At 42.6% G+C, this 22,370-nt stretch overlaps 1 protein-coding gene across 1 annotated transcript; it reads left to right on the top strand.

Moving 5' to 3' along the window:
- Positions 1-3,399: 3,399 nt before the first annotated feature.
- On the top strand, positions 3,400-21,223 carry scamp1 (secretory carrier membrane protein 1). The gene is made up of 9 exons (XM_084322653.1): positions 3,400-3,534; positions 4,637-4,717; positions 5,744-5,866; positions 7,012-7,120; positions 7,593-7,721; positions 13,255-13,414; positions 13,585-13,686; positions 14,394-14,511; positions 20,973-21,223. Exons 1-9 carry the CDS (start codon positions 3,478-3,480, stop codon positions 21,132-21,134), a joined length of 1,041 nt encoding a protein of 346 aa, XP_084178779.1. The 5' UTR covers positions 3,400-3,477; the 3' UTR covers positions 21,135-21,223.
- The last annotated feature ends 1,147 nt before the right edge of the window (positions 21,224-22,370 follow it).

The following is a 22,370-nucleotide window of genomic DNA, read 5'->3' as shown; positions in this document are numbered from 1 at the left end:
TATTATTGTTTGTGTTGACCTGACGCGACTTATGTTTCTGTTTAAGTTTTCACGGTGGATTGGAGGACCAAGCCTTTAATAAACCCGTTAAGGAAACCACTTGTGTCTGCAGTGCTTGGAAGGAGTTACAAAGAGGGTCTTGTGTATTATTGGGTTTAATAGGACATTTATTGTACATTGGAGGGGGTTGCGTTAGGACATTTATAGGGCCCAGTTTCGAATTGCAGTCTCTCGTAGGTGCTCTTTGAGAGTGGTTTTGAAAGTGGGTAGTGATTCACATTCCTTTACAGCTGTGGGTAGGGCGTTCCACATTGATGTGGCATAATTGCGAAATGTGTTTAGTCCCTTGTTTGAGCCGAATCTGGGTTTAACATGATTTGTGGAGCTCCCTCTGGTGTTGTGATCGTGGTATTCACTGACCTTTGGGAAGTATTTTGACATGTACAAGGTTACCTTAGTCGTGTAGTGTATCTTGTAGGCCAGGCCCATTGCAAGTTGCTGTACTCTGTCGTCAACTCTAAGCCATCCTAGGTTGTCAAAGTGGGCAGGGGTGAGGTGGGTTCTAGGAGTAAGGTCAAGCAGTAGTCTGACCAGTTTGTTTTGAGATGTTTGTAATTTTGTTTTTAGCACCTTTGAGGTGCTTTGGTACCATGAGGTGCAAGCATAGTCGTAGTACCCTTGAATGAGTGCTCCTGCCAGAGTCTTCAGGGTATTCTTGTTTACCAGAGAGGAGATCCGGTACAAGAATTGAGTTTGTCGGTTGACTTTTTTTTATTACATTGGATGCCATTTTGTCACAGGAAAGATTTGCCTCTAGGATGGAACCTAGGTATGTAATTTCATCTTTCCTTGTGACAATATTGTCACCCACTGTAACTGAGAAGCCGTCGGTCTTGCAAGTTTGTTATTTGAACCGAAGAGAATGGACTCTGTTTTGCCCAGGTGTAATGATAGTTTGTTATCAGCAAGCCATATGCAGATTTTGCCTAGTTCCGAGCTGAGGGTTTTTTCAACCTGTAACTTGTTCTTGTCAGAGACCAGCAGGGCTGAGTCGTCCGCGAACAGGAACAAGTTGCAGTCACAAGCTGACGACATGTCATTTGCATAAATTAGGAACAGTAGCGGTCCTAGTATGCTTCCTTGTGGAACACCACATCTCACTGGGAGGGGGGGGGGGATAGGGTACCGTTTACCTCCACCATCTGTTCTCTCCCCTCCAGGTAGGATTGCATCCAGCTCACTGATAGACTATCAAAACCAATTTATTTTAGCTTGTCAATCAGAATGGTGTGATTGACAGTGTCGAAGGCCTTTTGTAGGTCCAGCATGACCATGCCGCAGTATTTGCCCGCGTCCACCTCTTGTTTGATGTGGTCGTTTAAATAGAGAAGGCATGTGTCAGTGGAGTGGGATGTTCTGAAGCCAGATTGGAATTCGTAGATTAGATTTCTTTCCGCAAGGTATTTTTCGACCTGTTCGTATACAATTTTTTCCATGACTTTCGAGATGGAGGTAAGGATAGAAACAGGGCGGTAGTTGCCTGGGTCTAATTTGCTGCCCTTTTTGTGCAGGGGTGTTACTCTCGCAACTTTGAAGTCTTTGGGTATGTGTCCCTGTTTTATGGGGAGGTTTATTATGTGTGTGATGACTGGGGTCATCAAGTGCTAAGTCTCTGAGGAATTTGGAGGGTATATTGTCATGGCCAGTGGCCTTGTTAGGTTGGAGGGCGCTCAGTTTTTTTAGTACCTCAGCTGTTGTTACCATTTCTAGTTTGAAATCGTCTTTGCGGACCCCTAGGTTTTTGTAGTAGGCTATGATGTGTTCTACCCCAAAATGCCCTGAGTGGGAGGGTAGTTTGTTTACCAGTGTTGTGGCTATGTTTGTGAAGAATTTTTTTAAGTAATTGGCTACATCCAGCTTGTCTGTGATGAGCAAGTTGTCCGTCTTTATGTTTATGTTTGAAAATCTGGTTTTGAGTTTTTTACTGCAGCCTAGTTGATTATTGAGTAATTTCCAAAGTTCACATGGTTTGTTTTTGTTTTCCTCAGTTTTGTCATTGATGAAATTCTTTTTTGCAGTTTTGATCATGGAGTTTACGTCATTTCTTAGTCTGTTTCTTTCCAGTTTGAGTTCAGTCATGTGGGCTTGGAGTTCACTGCTCATGCTTTTGGTAAGCTTTGACTGACTTTTACGAAACTCAGAGCATTTTTTGTCTCTGGTTTTCATAGCGGCCAATATTTCCGAGTGCATCCACGGCTCAGCGCGTTTTTTTTACCCTGGTGGTTCTTAGGGGGGCCATGTCGTTTAGTATTGTTGAAATTTTGGTTTTGAAACCAAGCCATGTTTCTTCAACTAGTGTACCATTGAGCTCATCTGACCAGTCCAGGCGCTCCAGTTCAAGGTTAAAGGCCTCGCTAGAGTAGGTTTTGAGGTCTCTAGATTTGACTGTTTTGTGGCAGCCGGCCTTTTGTTTTAGCTTTTTGCGGGTACAGAATATGAGGAGGAGGATGTAGAAGAACCTGAAAGAGAGGAGGAGGATGTAGAAGGACCTGGGCCAGTGGTGAAACTGAATGTACCATTGTACCATAGACTTGTATTAACCCCAAAAAGGGTCCCCAAAAATCGGGCTTGCGCGCAATATTTCCTACTTAGTGCCCTTCTCTGCATTTGAGCACCTGCCCCTCTAAAGTCCTGTGCACGTCCCTGGGTGTGTGAGTGAATGTGTGAGTAAATGGGTAAAATGTGAGTAACAAATTGTAAAACGCTTTGGATAAAATCGCTATATAAAAAAGCAGCCATATTTACAAATCTACTAAGGTTGAGGAGCCAGGAAAAACAAGCATCTCACGTTTTGTATGAATGTATGTAAAAAAAATTCAACTGTGACAATAAAATAATCTGAATCAGATTCTGAAGTGCTTTGCGTTTCATATGCACTGATTCTGTATTTACTGAGTTTGGTATATTGTGGTTGGACAACAATTTGGGAAACACAAATATATACCTGTCATGTTGGCTAATCATCTCTCTCTCTCACCTCTCAGTGGACGGCTTTCTGCTTGTCAGCTTCTGCTTTCAGGCCGCATTAATTAATCGTTATAGCTAAATGGCTGTGTATTTTTCTGCTTGTGTTTCTCAATCATGAAGCGATGACAGCAGGCCATCTGCCCCCCAGCCCCCTGACACCTGTCAACATAGACGGATGGACGTCGATTACATCTTCCCCGGCTGCTGTCCGCGGTGCTGAAACAGTGACGTAGCAGGCAGGTGTCGTCAGTGTCGGGCCGCTCATCACGCATCTCATCCTTCCAGCTGCCATTTCTGTGCTGCTGGCTAGCGAGCTAAGCGAGGGGAGTACTGTGTCTGGAGGGGGCAAACGGGCTGAAGGGTAGTGAGACATATAGAAGGATTGTATACCCTCCCTGCTGAATCGGGGAACTGTTCCAGACGAGAATCCACTCTCCGAAGGCTAACACCATGTCTGATTTTGACAGCAACCCGTTCGCAGATCCAGACTTCAGCAATCCTTTTCAGGTAACGTTATGCTAGCTAGCGTAGCTCACGTCAGCGGCTAAGCTAATCGGTTAGCCTATGCTAAACCAGCTTTCCTGTAGCAGGCTGCCTGGTTAGCATAGCTAAGAGTTAAAGGTCTTTCTTTTGGCATGTTTCTATGTAGCAAAACTAGTTTATTATTTTGGTGGGTTTTGGCGTTGATTTGTATTTGTTACGATACGTTAGGTTATCAGATGCCTATCTACTAGCTAACGTTAGCTGTCATGGGAGATTAACGTTATGCATTGCTAGCTAATGACAAAGACACATGATACAGTACTTGGCGAGCTCTGTGCACAGTCAGTAAACAAGATTGGTTGTAGCCAACACCCCGGCAGACTTTTAGCTGCTGCTAGCTTGGAAAACAGTCAACACAACTTAGCTAGCTAGGCAATATAGCTCCATTAGCCACAGTACATTGTGTACCCACAATTACAGCTTATTTCACAAGGGGTGTAGGCTATGTGAGTTTATGATTGCAGTTAGCTCATGCAAATATACAAAACTGTGTGCTGACATAAAACTACACCTTCACTTATGTCATCAACCCAGCAATGCTTGCATACCTTGCATAAATGGACACATCCTGAATCACAGATAGCCCACTACTATTGCTGAGAAGACCGACAGTTTTCCTAACCATGAGCTGGCATTCACAATAATCTATTTCCCAACAACCCTATATAAAACTTGGAACACCCATCTCTGATCAGATAAGCAACCCCAGTTGGTTTGCTGTATGCATACACTAGTGTTAGTGTAGGCTAGAGGGCAGAGGCAGGCACTAAACTACTCTGTTTATGCATAACACAGAGGCCTATAACCTCACCCCACTGTGTATACATTATACAGTAGTACGTAAATGTGGAATTTATGCTTTGTGCCTTGTAAGCTGTCCCTACCTATACCACCAAACTAAATTCCAGACCTGCCAACTTTATTAAGTCTCCTTTTTTATTTCTTCCGCACTAAGTTGACCTATTATTAGCTTTGCCAACAGCCCGATTAGAGAGGCATTTAAAAAAGAAACCACAGATACTGTGGCAACAGTTATTCATAACCGTTATCTTCTTCTGTCCTGTAGGATCCCTCTGTGACACAGGTGACCCAGGCAGCCCCTCCTGGTGGTCTGGAGGAATATAACCCCTTCACAGACGCCAGAACGGTCAGCGTGACTAGCAGCTACTCATGTCTGTGTGTGTGTGTGTGTCCTTTTTGTGTAGCGTGTATTTCTGTGTGTATCTGTGGTTCCTCTACCTCTTGAGTAATTTACCTCATTTTATCCTCTTGCTCCATCTACCCCTCTCCTCCGCCTCTCCGTCACAGAGGATTTATCAGACAAGTGATGACTTTTTTATATTATCAAGACACTGGCCTTCCCCCGTTCAGATGCTGTTACATATGAAGGTCTGATAATCAAACAAAATACCTGGACCCGTTCAGTGAGTGCTTTAAGCACAGGTCCCGGCAGGCGATAAACAATACGTTTTTCCAAATGGTAAATTATATTTATTAAACAATAAGGGGAATGAAACTCACGACGATATTTAATACAAGGGAAAAGGGTAGGGGAGAACAAACAGGTATATATAATGAGACAAACAGACAAACACAATCAATAGTGTCACAAGACACCAGCCAGAGGTTGGCACTGGGAACCACCCAGCAATAATAGACGAATACAATTAGGCTATTCAAGAATAGCAGAGTGCCATAAGACACGACAAAACCTACCCGGTTAGCAACACCAGCAATGACACAATAGGCTACCAAGTAGCAGTGTGAACAGGATGAACACACAATAATGGCAATAAGGCCAACACAATATCAAATCCACACAAAGTGGAAAAATGGCCACCCAACACTCCACTCAGGTCAGTGGCAATGACAGAAAGGGCGCCCTGAGTGTGTGTCTCATCCCAAGCTTTATCCACCCGTCCCTTGAGGCTGATTGCCCTCAGCTTCCACTCCTCAGGCAATCAGCACTCTCTACAGGGAGGCACTGGAAGGGAGAAAACAAAAATGGGATTATAATGGGGGTGACACACCTCAATACAAATAAAACTATACCTATACTAACCTGATGTTCACATGGTGTTACAAATACAGTAATAATGATAATGACCAACCCTGACCTACGTCACAGATGCTAACACACACAACGTGTTTGTTTTGACTGGCTGGTTTTCAGGCACCGCCTGGAAATGCAAATGCCCCCAAAGCAGCTCCCGCCCCCCCCGCCCAGAACACACAACCTGCCATCATGAAGCCCACAGAAGAGCCACCGGCCTACTCGCAGCAACAGCAGACACAGGTACACCACACACACACACACACACACACACACACTAGAATTGAGTGTTTATACTGTGTACACTGTACACGCACCTTTTGCCTCTGCATTTGGCTCACCTTTCCTCTTGCCTTTCACACCTCTCTGTCCACGACAGACGGCCCAACAGCGGCGGAATCAGGTACTGTGTTTCATCTGACATCGTGTCCTCCTGTCCTCCTCCATGTCTCCTCTCACTGCCCTAGAGCCCTTCCTGCTCAGCCGTATGGTGTGAGCTAATGTTTTGTAGCCACCACCACCACCACACTGGCTCTGGTCAAAAAGAAGCCATGGAGATGTTCTGGTCAGAAGATCCATTTGGAACGGGTCGGTGACCCTGGTGGTTATGAGTCGGACTGGTCAAATCTCGCTCTGGGTGGCATTTGAACTCTTGAGCCAATCAAATTGTGACCGATGGCTCCAATTTCTTTAGTTTTGCCCGCTTTTTCAAACACAAGTTTCTCCAGGCATCTTCTTGACGAGAGCCACAGGTGTGGTTTAAAGGAACACGCCAACATTTTGTGAAATTAGCTTATCGTCTTCTCCAGAGAGAGACAGGATAGATACATACCAGTTTCCATTCTGTGCGTACAGTAGATAGCTATCTGGCTGCACGTTAGCCTAGCTTAGCACAATGAATGGAAGCGGACATGATCCGTTCGCCTTCGGGAGAGGTGTTAGTTGGACAATGCCTAGGCTAACCGGTCATGTTCGCTCCCATTCATTGTGCTGTGCTAGGCTAACATGCAGCCAGATAGCTTCCTACTGAACGTACAGAGAGGAAACTGGTATCTATCTTCTTGTCTCTCTCTCTGGAGAAGACCTTAAGCTAATATCCCAAAATGTTGGCGTGTTCCTTTTTAAGTGGGATTTGGTTTGAGCCCATACACTGCTACTTCCCTTCCTGTGGATAACCAGCTCCCCCCTGTGCTATAGATTGAGGTGGACCTACAGAATCCCTTTATTGACTGACGGAGATAATAGAGTGAACTAAGCGCATTTGTTTGGAGTCACTAACCTCCTTTTCCCAACCCTGTTCTACCGTAAACACATTAACTCACGTACCTCCTTGGACATCCTTATTACTTCTCAATAGGTAAATGTGGTGTGTTCGCTGTGTGTATTAGGACCAGGCGCGCGCTCAAGCTGAGCTGTTGAGAAGGCAGGAGGAGCTGGAGAAGAAGGCAGCAGAGCTCGATCGCCGGGAGAGAGAGTTACAGACCCATGGAGTTGCAGGCAAGACATGCACTCTGTCCTTCTCTTTCTCTTTCTCTCTCTCTCTCTCTCTCTTTCTCTGGCTATATTATCTAGCTATCTATATTTGTAAAATCTCTCTCTCACACCTTCGCTGCTGCTGCCCCTCTGCTCTGGAACAGCCTCCCCCACATGAGATCTGCCCAGAGCCTAGAGGCTTTTAAATCGCTGCTTAAAACGCACCTCTTCTCCCTGGCCTTTGACCAGAGTTAGCCACGTTTGCTGTTACTCTGGACTTTTAATCTAATTTCTTGTCTCTTTTATATTGCACCTTGCTCTTGTTTTCTTAAATGTACAATACCTTTTTCTGTTATTTTTGTGTATTTTTTACTTGTTACTGCATTGTATGTGTTTTTATCATGTCCTACCTGTGAAGCACTTTGGTTGGCTTTTAGTCATTTGTAAATGTGCTATAAAAATAAAGCTGACTTGACTTGACACCGTCTTTTCACAGGACGTAAGAACAACTGGCCTCCCCTGCCGGAGAAGTTCCCCGTCGGCCCGTGTTTCTACCACGACGTTGCGGTGGACATCCCTGTAGAGTTCCAGAAGACTGTCAAGATCATGTACAACCTCTGGATGTGTGAGTGGACTGTACTCGACGCACCGAATCCACGTAGCGCGTAGCATAATGGACAGACTCTGAATAGACATGAATGTAATGTTACAATCAATTTAATGCACAGCACACTACAAAGAAATGTAGCAAGGTTGACATTGAAGACGGGAGTGACAGTGGCTCTGGAGGTAGAGCAGTCGTCTGGTAATCCGGAGGTTCCCGGTTTGATTCCCGCTCCTCCCAGGCAGCCTGTCGAAGTGTCCTTGAGCAAGACACTTGACCCCTAATTGCTCTCGATGAGCAGTCGGTGTGAGTGAATGGGTAAAATGTGAGGAACAAATTGTAAAGTGCTTTGGATAAAAGCGCTATATAAATGCACCCCTTGGTGTGAAGTCACTCCTAAGTTAAATACCCCCATTTCTCCACTTGAATCTGGGTCCTTTTCAATTATTGGAATTATTAAAGACTGGTGGTATTTAGCTTCCGTGGTGCTGGTGACTGTAGGGATCGTGTTTGGCAACTGGTTGGAAGTACCTGCTGGTAGCTAGTGAGCGCTGGTTGTAAAAGCATGAGTTGAAGACCCAGACTCCTTCTACCATCAATTCCCCTCGAGCGCTCTCATAAACGAACCCATTTGAAGACCGCAGTGGTGAAAGTGTTCTGTATCTGTAACAGTGCTATAAATGTCTATACTACTACCTTCTATGCTAATATGCCTATACTACTACATATTATGCTAATATGCCTATACTACTACCTACAGCCGAAACCCGTCCAATCTTTCGCCGTCGACTAAAGACTCACTTCTTCAACCATTATCTGAATAAAAAGAAGAAAAAAAAAATCTAACCCTAACTAACCTTACTGTCATGCACTTGTCCTAATAAACTAACCTACACTGTAGCACTCAACACTTTATGAACATTGTTACTCAGCTGATAGAGTTGTGCCCTTCCTGATGACTTGTCGTACAGAACTTGTAAGTCGCTTTGGATAAAAGCGTCAGCTAAATGTAAAATGTAAATGTGCTATGTGAATATGCCTATATTATTTACTACCTACTATGCTAATATGTCTATACTACTACCTTCTATGCTAATATGTCTATACTACTACCTACTATGCAAATATGCCTATACTACTACCTTCTATGCTAATATGCCTATATTACTACGCTAATATGTCTATACTACTACCTACTATTCTAATATGTCTATATACTACTACCTACTATTCTAATATGTCTATATATTACTACCTACTATGCTAATATGTCTATACTACTACCTACTATTCTAATATGTCTATATACTACTACCTACTATGCTAATATGTCTATATACTACTACCTACTATTCTAATATGTCTATATACTACTACCTACTATGCTAATATGTCTATATACTACTACCTACTATGCTAATATGTCTATATACTACTACCTACTATGCTAATATGTCTATATACTACTACCTACTATTCTAATATGTATATACTACTACCTACTATGCTAATATGTCTATATACTACTACCTACTATGCTAATATGTCTATATACTACTACCTACTATTCTAATATGTCTATATACTACTACCTACTATGCTAATATGTCTATATACTACTACCTACTATGCTAATATGTCTATATTACTACCTACTATGCTAATATGTCTATATACTACTACCTACTATGCTAATATGTCTATACTACTACCTACTATGCTAATATGCCTATATTACTACCTACTATGCCTATATTACTACATACTATGCTAATATGTCTATTACTACCTACTATGCTAATATGTCTATATTACTACCTACTATGCTAATGTGTCTATACTACTACCTACTATGCTAATATGTCTATATACTACTACCTACTATGCTAATATGCCTATATTACTACCTACTATGCTACTATGCCTATATTACTACATACTATGCTAATATGTCTATATACTACTACCTACTATGCTAATATGTCTATACTACTACCTACTATGCTAATATGCCTATATTACTACCTACTATGCTACTATGCCTATATTACTACATACTATGCTAATATGTCTATTACTACCTACTATGCTAATATGTCTATATTACTACCTACTATGCTAATGTGTCTATAACCGAAACCCGTCCAATCTTTCGCCGTCGACTAAAGACTCACTTCTTCAACCATTATCTGAATAAAAAGAAGAAAAAAAAAATCTAACCCTAACTAACCTTACTGTCATGCACTTGTCCTAATAAACTAACCTACACTGTAGCACTCAACACTTTATGAACATTGTTACTCAGCTGATAGAGTTGTGCCCTTCCTGATGACTTGTCGTACAGAACTTGTAAGTCGCTTTGGATAAAAGCGTCAGCTAAATGTAAAATGTAAATGTGCTATGTGAATATGCCTATATTATTTACTACCTACTATGCTAATATGTCTATACTACTACCTTCTATGCTAATATGTCTATACTACTACCTACTATGCAAATATGCCTATACTACTACCTTCTATGCTAATATGCCTATATTACTACGCTAATATGTCTATACTACTACCTACTATTCTAATATGTCTATATACTACTACCTACTATTCTAATATGTCTATATATTACTACCTACTATGCTAATATGTCTATACTACTACCTACTATTCTAATATGTCTATATACTACTACCTACTATGCTAATATGTCTATATACTACTACCTACTATTCTAATATGTCTATATACTACTACCTACTATGCTAATATGTCTATATACTACTACCTACTATGCTAATATGTCTATATACTACTACCTACTATGCTAATATGTCTATATACTACTACCTACTATTCTAATATGTATATACTACTACCTACTATGCTAATATGTCTATATACTACTACCTACTATGCTAATATGTCTATATACTACTACCTACTATTCTAATATGTCTATATACTACTACCTACTATGCTAATATGTCTATATACTACTACCTACTATGCTAATATGTCTATATTACTACCTACTATGCTAATATGTCTATATACTACTACCTACTATGCTAATATGTCTATACTACTACCTACTATGCTAATATGCCTATATTACTACCTACTATGCCTATATTACTACATACTATGCTAATATGTCTATTACTACCTACTATGCTAATATGTCTATATTACTACCTACTATGCTAATGTGTCTATACTACTACCTACTATGCTAATATGTCTATATACTACTACCTACTATGCTAATATGCCTATATTACTACCTACTATGCTACTATGCCTATATTACTACATACTATGCTAATATGTCTATATACTACTACCTACTATGCTAATATGTCTATACTACTACCTACTATGCTAATATGCCTATATTACTACCTACTATGCTACTATGCCTATATTACTACATACTATGCTAATATGTCTATTACTACCTACTATGCTAATATGTCTATATTACTACCTACTATGCTAATGTGTCTATACTACTACCTACTATGCTAATATGTCTATATTACTACCTACTATGCTAATATGTCTATACTACTACCTACTATGCTAATATGTCTATACTACTACCTACTATGCTAATATGTCTATACTACTACCCATGGCCGCCTAGTTATAGTTGAAAGTGGGGGTGCAAGATTTTTTTTTTTTCTTTTTTTTTTTTTTGCAAGGGGTGGTTCGGAGGGGGTCCGGTCCACGGCAGATTTTTTTTACATTTAATGAACACCTGTATGTGCAATTTCCTGCAATATAGAGCCTTCAATCTTGACCAAAATAAAGCTGCTCTTTTCACTATAAAACTCAGTTTATATTGCAGTATGATAGCTATAATAATAATAACTTCACTGCGAGGGCTCTTTTAGCTAACGCTAGCTAGGCACGTATGATAGCCAATTACTATTATAATAATAATAACTTTCCCATCCTCCCAAAGCCCCTCCGGCCCCGTTCTCATCCGCAGCGGCAGTACCAACAACAACAACAACTAATTGACGCTATCAATAGCCCCAGTGAGCGCGGCGGCTGAATGAATGAAAACTTTATTTAACAGATTGCAGAATGGGTACAATACAGTACGGCTCAATACACACAATTGTTAAGGGGATGCAGACCAGAGAAAGACGTTTGTCTTGTTTACATCAGGGTCCATACTAGCCCCTTTCGTGACTGTGCTCAGCACCGAGTGAATCCACAGTCACTTGCTTCTCAATGGGAAACCAACCTAGATTTACCATGAAGGACTGGTTCTGGCCGAACCGTTCGTTATACAAGTATCACAGAGACATTACAAAGGTGCTCACAGTTGCACGAGGGGTTCGCACAGAGATACGGGATGGTTTGAAAGCTCGGCGTTGCTAATAAATATTTTTTTATATTTTTTTATAAACTGCTCAAAGCGGCATTATTTCCGCCGTTGGGTGATCACAGCGCCTGCGCAGTGCGCACCATCCCGTATCTCTGGATTCACTCGGTGCAGCGCCGAGGCTCACCATACGAGAAATATTCAGTTTCAATCTGTTTGCGCATTTAGTATACAGTCACAGTGTTCGACTTACGTGATGATTTGCTCCATTTTGATGTAAACGCCGAAGAATAATCCTCACAATGTTATCCAATATCCAGCCTGAATTTTTCAAGGGCTTTCGAAAAAGCCGCCTCCCCCAACATGTCGTATACGTCATGCCGACGAACCGTGGCCCGTGGGCACTGGATCAAACCATTAAAGTGGGGGGTCACACAATCTTTGGAAACTTAAAAACTTGCTATTAAGTGTCATTGCGTATTATTAATTTGATTGAAATTACGTAGTTATGGTTAGATAATATTTATATATTGGGGGGGGATATATCATATGATCAAAAAGTGAGGGAGCAAAGAGACAAGTTTGCTCCCCCAAGTTCAATAGTCCTGGAGCACGTGCATCGTCTATGCTACTACCTACTATGCTAATAATTATGTCTATATTACTACCTACTATGCTAATATGTCTATATTACTACATACTATGCTAATATGTCTATTACTACCTACTATGCTAATATGTCTATATTACTACATACTATGCTAATATGTCGTCTATATTACTACCTACTATGCTAATATGTCTATATTACTACCTACTATGCTAATATGTCTATACTACTACCTACTATGCTAATATGTCTATATTACTACCTACTATGCTAATATGTCGTCTATATTACTACCTACTATTTTATTATGTCTATATTACCATCTACTATGCTAATATGTCTATATTACTACCTACTATGCTAATATGTCTATATTACTACCTACTATGCTAATATGTCTATATTACCATCTACTATGCTAATATGTCTATATTACTACCTACTATGCTAATATGTCTATACTACTATGCACTCAAGAGTGTAGCACTCAAGTTCGACAATGTTTGACGAACAATATCATTTACCCTTAGTCGCTTTGGATAAAAGCGTCGGCTGAATGACCAAATGTAAATGTTACTTACAATGGGTAATGTGTGTTGTTCTCCCACTCAGTCCACACGGGGACGCTATTTGTGAACATGTTCGGCTGCCTGGCCTGGTTCTGTGTGGACACGGCCCGTGGTGTAGACTTTGGCCTGGCCATGCTATGGTTCTTGCTGTTCACCCCCTGCTCCTTCGTCTGCTGGTACAGACCGCTCTACGGGGCCTTCAGGTAATCAGGATGGGAGATACCATCTCTATCTTCTACAGATTGAAAGGGGGGGGGGGGGGGGGGGGGGGGGGCAGAGATGTAAGTGATGCAAATCAACTGGTTACCCTTTCATGTTTCTACCCATCTTATTATCTCTCTCTTTTCCTTTATCTCTCTCTCTCCCCCTGTAGGAGTGACAGTTCGTTCCGATTCTTTGTCTTTTTCTTCATCTATATTTGTCAGTTTGGAGTGCATGTACTACAATCTATTGGCATCACTGGCTGGGGAACATGGTGAGTTTGTGTGTGTGTTGAAAAACCACATCCGTTGTAATATTTGTTTTTGTCAATATACCGTACATTGAAATAGGCCCATTGTGCATGGTTGAAGTGTGATGTGTTTCCAGTGGTTGGATAGCAGCTCATACTGTAGTGTTCTCTCTGTGTTTCCAGTGGTTGGATAGCAGCTCTGACATACTGTAGTGTTCTCTCTGTGTTTCCAGTGGTTGGATAGCAGCTCTGACATACTGTAGTGTTCTCTCTGTGTTTCCAGTGGTTGGATAGCAGCTCTGACATACTGTAGTGTTCTCTCTGTGTTTCCAGTGGTTGGATAGCAGCTCTGACATACGGTAGTGTTCTCTCTGTGTTTCCAGTGGTTGGATAGCAGCTCTGACATACTGTAGTGTTCTCTCTGTGTTTCCAGTGGTTGGATAGCAGCTCTGACATACTGTAGTGTTCTCTCTGTGTTTCCAGTGGTTGGATAGCAGCTCTGACATACTGTAGTGTTCTCTCTGTGTTTCCAGTGGTTGGATAGCAGCTCTGACATACGGTAGTGTTCTCTCTGTGTTTCCAGTGGTTGGATAGCAGCTCTGACATACGGTAGTGTTCTCTCTGTGTTTCCAGTGGTTGGATAGCAGCTCTGACATACGGTAGTGTTCTCTGTGTTTCCAGTGGTTGGATAGCAGCTCTGACATACTGTAGTGTTCTCTCTGTGTTTCCAGTGGTTGGATAGCAGCTCTGACAGGACTCAACACCAGTATACCAGTGGGCATCATGATGCTGCTAATCGCTGCTTTGTTCACAGCTCTGTCTGTGGGCTCTCTCATCATGTTTAAAAAGGTAACGCACTGCTGATGCACTCCTCCACACACACACACACACATACACACACACGCACACGCACACACATTACACACTCCTCCCCAACATTTACCTTGTTGCTTCAGTTGTCCTGTTCGGTTTAGCTCTGTACATTATTGTCCCAAACAGGAAAGTATAACAAAACATACAAACATATCATGTAGTATACAAACCGCAACTGGCAATTTGAGGTAATCACTAAAGTGCAACGTTACATTCGCAAATTAATTAAGGAGTTTTTACTCACTCACTCGTGGACTTGAGATGGGGTAGTCCAAATCATTGGTTCTCAACCTTTCTCAGATCAAGGTCCCTCAGATGAATAGGCTGTAGGACAGGGACCCCCATCTGATGTGGTGTTATTAGAGGTGTAACGATGCAACCTCACAACGATTAATTTCGATTACGATTATTCAGGCAATGATTCAATGCATCATGAAATCTCTTCATTTGACCACGATTCGATTAATTTTTGATACATTATTTTTCAGTTAACCCTTTGATCGCCGGGGTTAAATTCATAATTTACCATCCCTCGCCAGCCCTATTTAACATGGAGAAGTTCCCCTTCTTTGCAGGGCTATAACTTTTTAAATTGTATTGCTAAATTGACATTATTATGGCCCATTCAACGTCTTATATCTATTGTTCAGGGTGTAGCAACGTTATACTTTTTCATTCACATATTCATACTAAAATACGGTCTAAAGTATAAGTATGTTTTATCGTTTTCTGCAGCTTTCTCCAGAACTTGTTTTATAGCCCTAAATGCATTATATTGATGATCAAATACAGTTTGGTAGGAATCTGTGCGAGATAAAAAATTTCAACTGGAGATGCTTCTAGGAGTTACTACGTATGATCTGATGATGACCGGATGGGCGGGGGGTCGTTTATAATTCCATGGGCAACGTTATATCATTCATCTAGTGTGGGTGATATGATCATCAGAGCAGTTAGTATAGAATACATTAGAAAATAACGCTGAAACTCACCGTACCTTCCTCGCGGCGTTGGGAGATGAGCGTGGTACAGAATTTTTTCTATTATGGGATGTCGAAATAGCCGATCCATTTCCAGGTTGTATAATAGTATATACGTCCAAATTGTTGTGTATTGACATTCTAAGTTTGCCCCTTATTAGATACCGTCACGCCCCCTGCTAATAAGTACAGCCGTCATTGTAATCACCTGTGTTGAGTTTTCCACTAAAGAGCTGTCAACTGGAAATTACCCTTGTCTCGTGTCTCCTCATTATTATATGTTATACTAAATAACCAGATGAGTATACAACAAAACTGGCGACTAGGATAATACGGATCTCACGTTGTGTTTGTTATTGTCGGAAATAGTCTGCATCTGACGTGTTTGTTTGTTTTCGCGAGTGTGCAGTGCGACGTCGGGGCTGCGGTAACTTGGCAACGGTGCATACTGCTGTGTTGACACTGTTGCGGGCGAGTAAAGAGACAGGAAAAAAAGGTGAAATCTCCGCGATGGGAAGGGGACTGAGTAAATGAGGAGGGGCGGATGGTGCCAGATCCAAAGACAGTAACTCAAACGAAACAAGGAAAGGACTAATTGCAAGAAGATGGCTGCACTGTTTGGACATATTGGACCATTCGAGGAAACAGAACAATGGAGTTCTTACACCGAGAGGTTTGAGTATTTTGCACTTGCTAATAAGATTGAAGAGGATATCATAGTACCTACATTCTTAAGTGTTATGGGAGCAAAAACATATAACCTACTGCGCAGTCTGGTGCAACCGGAGAAGCCAGGGGACAAGTCCTATGAAGACATAGTGGGAATATTAAAAGATCACTACTCTCCTAAGCCACTGGTCATTGCAGAGCGTTTCAGGTTCCATAAAAGGAACCAAGAAGAGGGTGAATCTGTTTCACAGTTTGTAGCTGTACTTAAACGCCTGTCTGAATATTGTGAATTTGGTATTTCACTCAATGACACCATACGGGACAGACTGGTGTGTGGTCTACGCAGTGAGTCTATTCAGAAACTACTACTGAGTGAAGCTAACCTGAGACTGGAAAAGGCCATAGAGATAAGTACGTCAATGGAAATGGCTGCCCGAGAAGCACAGCAGCTAAGTCTATCAGCCCAAGTGCACAAGTTGTCTTTTGAGGACAAGAAGACAACAGCTGGCAAGCCATGCTACCGCTGTGGGAGAATGGGGCATCAGCCATCAGAGTGTTGGTGTAAAGATGTAGACTGCAGAAACTGTGGTATAAAAGGCCATATCGAACGTGCTTGTGGTAATAGAAAGACCCAGACATACAAACAGCACACTGAGATGAAGAAAGGTGGTTTCTACAGAAACAAGAAGAAACGTGTGAATAAGATGGAGCACGAACAGGACGAGCAGAGTGACTGTGAGTCTGATGATGATGATGATGATACTGTACATGTGTTATCTGTGCTGGACAGTGATGATGGATACTGGGTCACACCACTGTTGGACAATAAAGCAGTGCGGATGCAAGTGGACACCGGCACACGTGTGTCCATGGTATCAGAGGCTGTTTTCAGAGAGAAGCTGCAGCACCTGACTCTTCGAGTGAGCAAATTGAAGTTAAGGACCTACACTGGAGAGGCTGTTCCAGTGTTAGGAGTTGTGAATGTGACAGTGGAACACAACAAGCGGAAGAAGACTCTTCCACTGTACATCATTTGTGGAAACCGTCCAGCTCTGCTAGGACGGCGATGGCTTGAGAAACTCAGACTGAACTGGCAAGAAGTGTTCATGGTTAAGGATGGAGACACAGGCCCCCTACAGGAGATTTTGAAGAAGCACTCCAAAGTTTTTGGTGGAGACCTTGGTAGCATGGAGGACATTACTGTTAAGCTGACAGTCAAACCAGGAAGCACACCGAGGTGTTTAAAGGCTAGACCTGTTCCCTATGCCATCAAACCCAGGGTAGATGCAGAACTAGACAGATTGGTGGAGAGTGGGGTGTTGGCGCCAGTGAGCACCAGTGAATGGGCCACGCCGATTGTTCCAGTCATGATGAACTCTTTTCAGGTTTAGCTGGGGGACAGAGGTTTAGTAAAATAGACTTGTGTCAGGCATATCTCCAGATGCATGTAGATCCAGAGTCACAGGAACTGTTGACCATAGTGACGCACAAGGGGCTATTCAGGTACCAGAGGCTTCCTTTTGGGATTACTTCTGCTCCGGCACTTTTCCAAAGAGCAATGGACCAGATCCTAAGTGGGCTACGAGGGGTCCAGTGTTACCTGGATGACCTGCTTATCACAGGACCGGATGAGCAGTCGCACTTAAGGAACCTGGGGGCCACACTACAAAGACTGGAGGAATATGGTCTTAGAGTCCGGGAAGCAGTGGTGCAGTGCTGGTATAACTCGGTATAACGGCGTTATACCTCGGTCACTGAGGCTGAAGTACGCGCAATCGCTTTTTACATGGCATTATCCAACCGGACTCCCGGAGAAGCATGCAGCTGCAGAGCCGCAGAGCCAGCGGCGCTCTCTGGGCCGCGTGCTGACGGCCGCGCTGTGAGGCAATAGTATCCAGCTGCAGGACGAGAGCAGCCAAAAAAAACTGTGCATGCACGCGCGTGGAGCGTTTGACCTACTGTCAATTTGCCACTGCACCACTGCCGGGAAGACAAATGCGAGTTTTTCCAACCTTCTGTCGAGTACCTGGGGCACGTGATTGACAGCACTGGACTCCACAAAGCACCGTCAAAGGTGAAGGCTATTGTGGAGGCTCCATCTCCGACGAATGTGAGTCAGTTGAGATCATTCCTTGGCCTGCTGACATACTATGCAAAGTTTGTGCCTGACCTTGCCAATAGGCTGAAACCGCTCCATGAGCTGCTACACAAAGCCCAAACATGGAATTGGACAGACAAATGTGAGGCAGCTTTCAAAGGAGCAAAGACAGCCCTCTCTCAGTCTGAAGCCCTCACCCACTTTGACCCCGCCTTGTCACTTCAGCTGGCGTGTGACGCCTCACCTTATGGTGTGGGTGCAGTAGTATCACACATCATGCCATCAGGGGAAGAGAGACCTATCGCCTTTGCATGTTGTTTATCGAGTTATTTGCACCGATCGGTGTTCACTGTGTCAAGATGGAGTCCTGCTAACGATCGCGAGTGCCCGGACGAAATATGGGTGAGCACTTCCTGTTTGGCGTGTCACTTCCTGTTGGGCGATCTGCCGATCGGCCACCAGATGGCGGTCTTGAACAGTTAGAGAGTTGAGAGGGACTCAACAGTACATATAATGTCTCCGGGAGAGAAATATGATTTCGATCACAGATTTTTGAAATATTGATATCAAAGACGTGTTACGGCGTCTTCGGCAGAATGAGCATGGCGGGGAATGACGAGTTTCGGCGTCTTCGGCAATCAAAGGGTTAATTCCCCAAAAGATTTTGAATACACAAATGTGGCTGGGGGAACTGATTCACTCAGCATGAATGGACTATAGGTCAATAAAAACAATAAAAAAAAACATAAAAAAAAGATTTAATTTTTTTTATTTTGATTCATTTAGATTATAATCGATTCTAACATTTTCAAATCGATGCTGTTGAATCGTCACATTAGAATCGATGCACTTCGATTAAGTTGTTATGTGTCCAGAATTCCACAACTGTCTAGTGTCTTATAATGTGCTGTAGGTGGGGAGATTGATGGATAGATAGTGAGACCTATGATCAGAATAGTCATTCTTATACATTTTATCATTGGGCTAAATTCTAGTGAATTAAATATGAGTGAGTTTTAAGTAATATCGTATCACATGAGAGGGTGTGCCGTTGTACTGAATATCAGTGCGGCTGATTCGGTCGTAGGTATGAGACCACAGGCAGAGTACTGAAGATAATCACAAACGTGCTGATATTCAGTATAACGGCACTCCCTCTCGTGTGATATTGCTTTTATACAACAGTTCTACTACCAGTATTAGTTAACGGTAGGGCTGTCCCCAACTACGGATTTGTATAGTCGAGTTGTAGTCGCCAAAATTAGCAGACTATGGAAAAAAAGAAATGAAAAAAAAAACAAGTATAATTTTTATTTTTTTACATTCCATTTGGGCTGTGGGGGTGCTTAATGTCTGAAGGAGTCGACGGAAGGCTTCTTGTTCTCTGTGAAAACATGCAATTGGTCCACTGATGGATACATCTTGATATTTGTCTAGTCTAGTGTGTTCATTAGATGGGTGAAATCCTCTTTCAGTGCCTCTGTGCCTGTTTTCTTAGGCAGTTAGCCTCTGGTATGCATGCCATTAGCGTTAGCCATGCTTCTAGGCCTCTTTTCTTTTCTTCTAGGCCTATTATATATATTTTTTTGCATTCGACTAAGAGGTTGGCAGTCGACTACGGCTCCTTTCGATTGATTATTCGACTAATAGGGGCCTAGTTAACGGTAATATTCAGTCATTTACTTTATTTAGTAAAGTAATTCAGTCATTTATCTAGCTCCGTCAACAGCACTCTTGAACTTGGACCGCTGCCTAATTAACGGTTAACACTTTCTTCGCCAGGCTTATGTACATCATTATACCCCTCTCTGCCAGCTCTATTTGTCTATGGAGAAGTTCCCCTTCTTTGCAGGGCTATAACCTTTTAAATTGTATTGCTAAATTGACATTACTATGGCCCATTCAACGTCAATTATCTATCGTTCAGGACGTAGGAACGTTATACTTTTTCATTCACATATTCATACTAAAATACGGTCTAAAGTATAAATATGTTTTTATCGTTTTCTGCAGCTTTCTCCAGAACGTGATTTATAGCCCTACGCCAACGTTAGATGATTCATCTAGTGTGGGTGATATGATCATTAGAGCAGTTTGTACCGAACACGGTAAAAAAAACGCTGAAACTCACCGTAGCTTCCTTGTAGCATTGGGCGATGAGCGTGGAGCAAAAATATTCCTATTATGGGATGTTGAAATATGCGATCCATCTCCAGGTTGTATAATAGTATATACGTCCAAATCATGTTGTTTATCGAGTTATTGGTAGCGGATTGCTATCCATTGTGTCTAGCTCGAGTCCCGGGACTATTAGCGAGTGATCGGACCGAATTGGAATGAGCACCAGCTTCCGTTTCCGGTTTGGGCGATCCGCCAATCGCCCACCAGATGGCGCTCTTGAATCGTTGGAGAGTTGAGAGGGGATCAACAGTAGATCTCAAGTCTCCGGGGGAGAAATATGATTGCGATCACAGATTTTTGAAATATTGATCTCAATGACGTGTTACGGCGTCATTGGCAGAATTAGCATGGCGGGGAATGACGAGTTTAGGCGTCTCTGGCAGAGAAAGTGTTAATAGAACACCTGTGCGGCGGAGTGATACATTGTATGTTGGAACCGAATCGCTCACTTTGTTCTGTAGCGTTTCCCGCTCTCCAGCCCACGTCCTTTGTTCTGCTCTCCTCTCCAGGTGCATGCACTCTACCGGACCACCGGGGCTAGTTTCGAAAAGGCTCAGCAGGAGTTCGCTACTGGGGTCATGTCCAACAAGACCGTCCAGACTGCAGCTGCCAATGCTGCGGCCAACGCTGCCACCAACGCTGCCCGCGGGGCCTTCACGCCTGTACCATAAGCACACACGCACAGACACACGCACACACACACACACACACACACACACACACACAGACACAGACACAGACACACACACACACACACAGACACACAGTACCAGGTAGGAGATGCACAACCCTGGTCCTAAAGCAGGCTCTCAGATCTAACTGGCTCTGTCTTGATTAGCGAAGGTCAACTTGCCAAGATTCTCCATATTCACCTTGCTTTAAAGGTGTTAAAACAGTCGTTGAACATGGGGAGGGGGTGGGGGGGGGGTTGGTTAATTAAGCTGGAAAGTAGCTGTCAACGACCAGTACTTGTCCATCTTTACCTGAAACCAATGACCATTTGAGAACACAGTCCTTCTACATCCATTCTGTCTAGTCAGGTCTCCCTTGTGTCTGCTCACACTCCACATCCTGCCTTCTGTCTAGTCAGGTCTCTCTTGATAATGTTAATTATGTTGTGTAAATTAATGTTGTGTGGATGAGTAGGTCACTCTAATTGAGAAACGGGCAAGACTCGCCAGGAATCCACATGGGCGGCGTTTTTTTTTTTTTTTTTTAATTATCCGCGCGTGCTGGGGGGACAGGTGCTCTTCATTTGACAGGGTTCCCACTCGTCCTGGAAAACTTGGAAATTCAGAGACTGGAAAATGTTCTGAAAAAAGGTTCATAAAACCTGGAAAATTGTCATAAATGTCCAAATATCATGGGGCAAATATCTATGTTGTTAAAAATGTGTGGAAATGTGCTGGAAAACCCCTGGAAAATGATTTCTCAAAAAGAGTGGGAACCCTGTCTTATTGGACCACCAGGCATGTATGCCGGACCTAACACACTTGTCTGTTGCCCTGGTGTTTCCCCCCCCAGCCCTGCGCATCAGTGAAGCACGGAAATACATAATTTGACTGCTATCCAAATGAATTACATGTTCACAATAAGGAAATCTATACATAATGTATGTTGCCTCATAGGCTACAGGTCCTATTAATTCATTGTCATTTCACTTCTACACGCTATATAAATACATTGTTAAACGATGTATTTAATAATCATGTACTGTAGGCATTTCCACAGCATGTCGAGGCTCCGCAGAGCGGGCGGCAGGGCTGGGTATCGCCACTATGATTTCCCATTAGATTCCGATTGACAAGGTCCCGATTCAATACAGATTCGGTTAGGGATATTTCATTTACACTACCAATTTTGCTTGGATATGAAAGAGATTCCCAGAGAACTAATGCTGTAAATTG

Source organism: Notolepis coatsorum (genome assembly GCF_963971535.1).
Source record: "Notolepis coatsorum genome assembly, chromosome: 10".
Classification (NCBI taxonomy): Eukaryota; Metazoa; Chordata; class Actinopteri; order Aulopiformes; family Paralepididae; genus Notolepis; species Notolepis coatsorum.
Note: the sequence above shows the minus strand (reverse complement) of the source record. Positions and strands in the feature narration are given on the sequence as shown.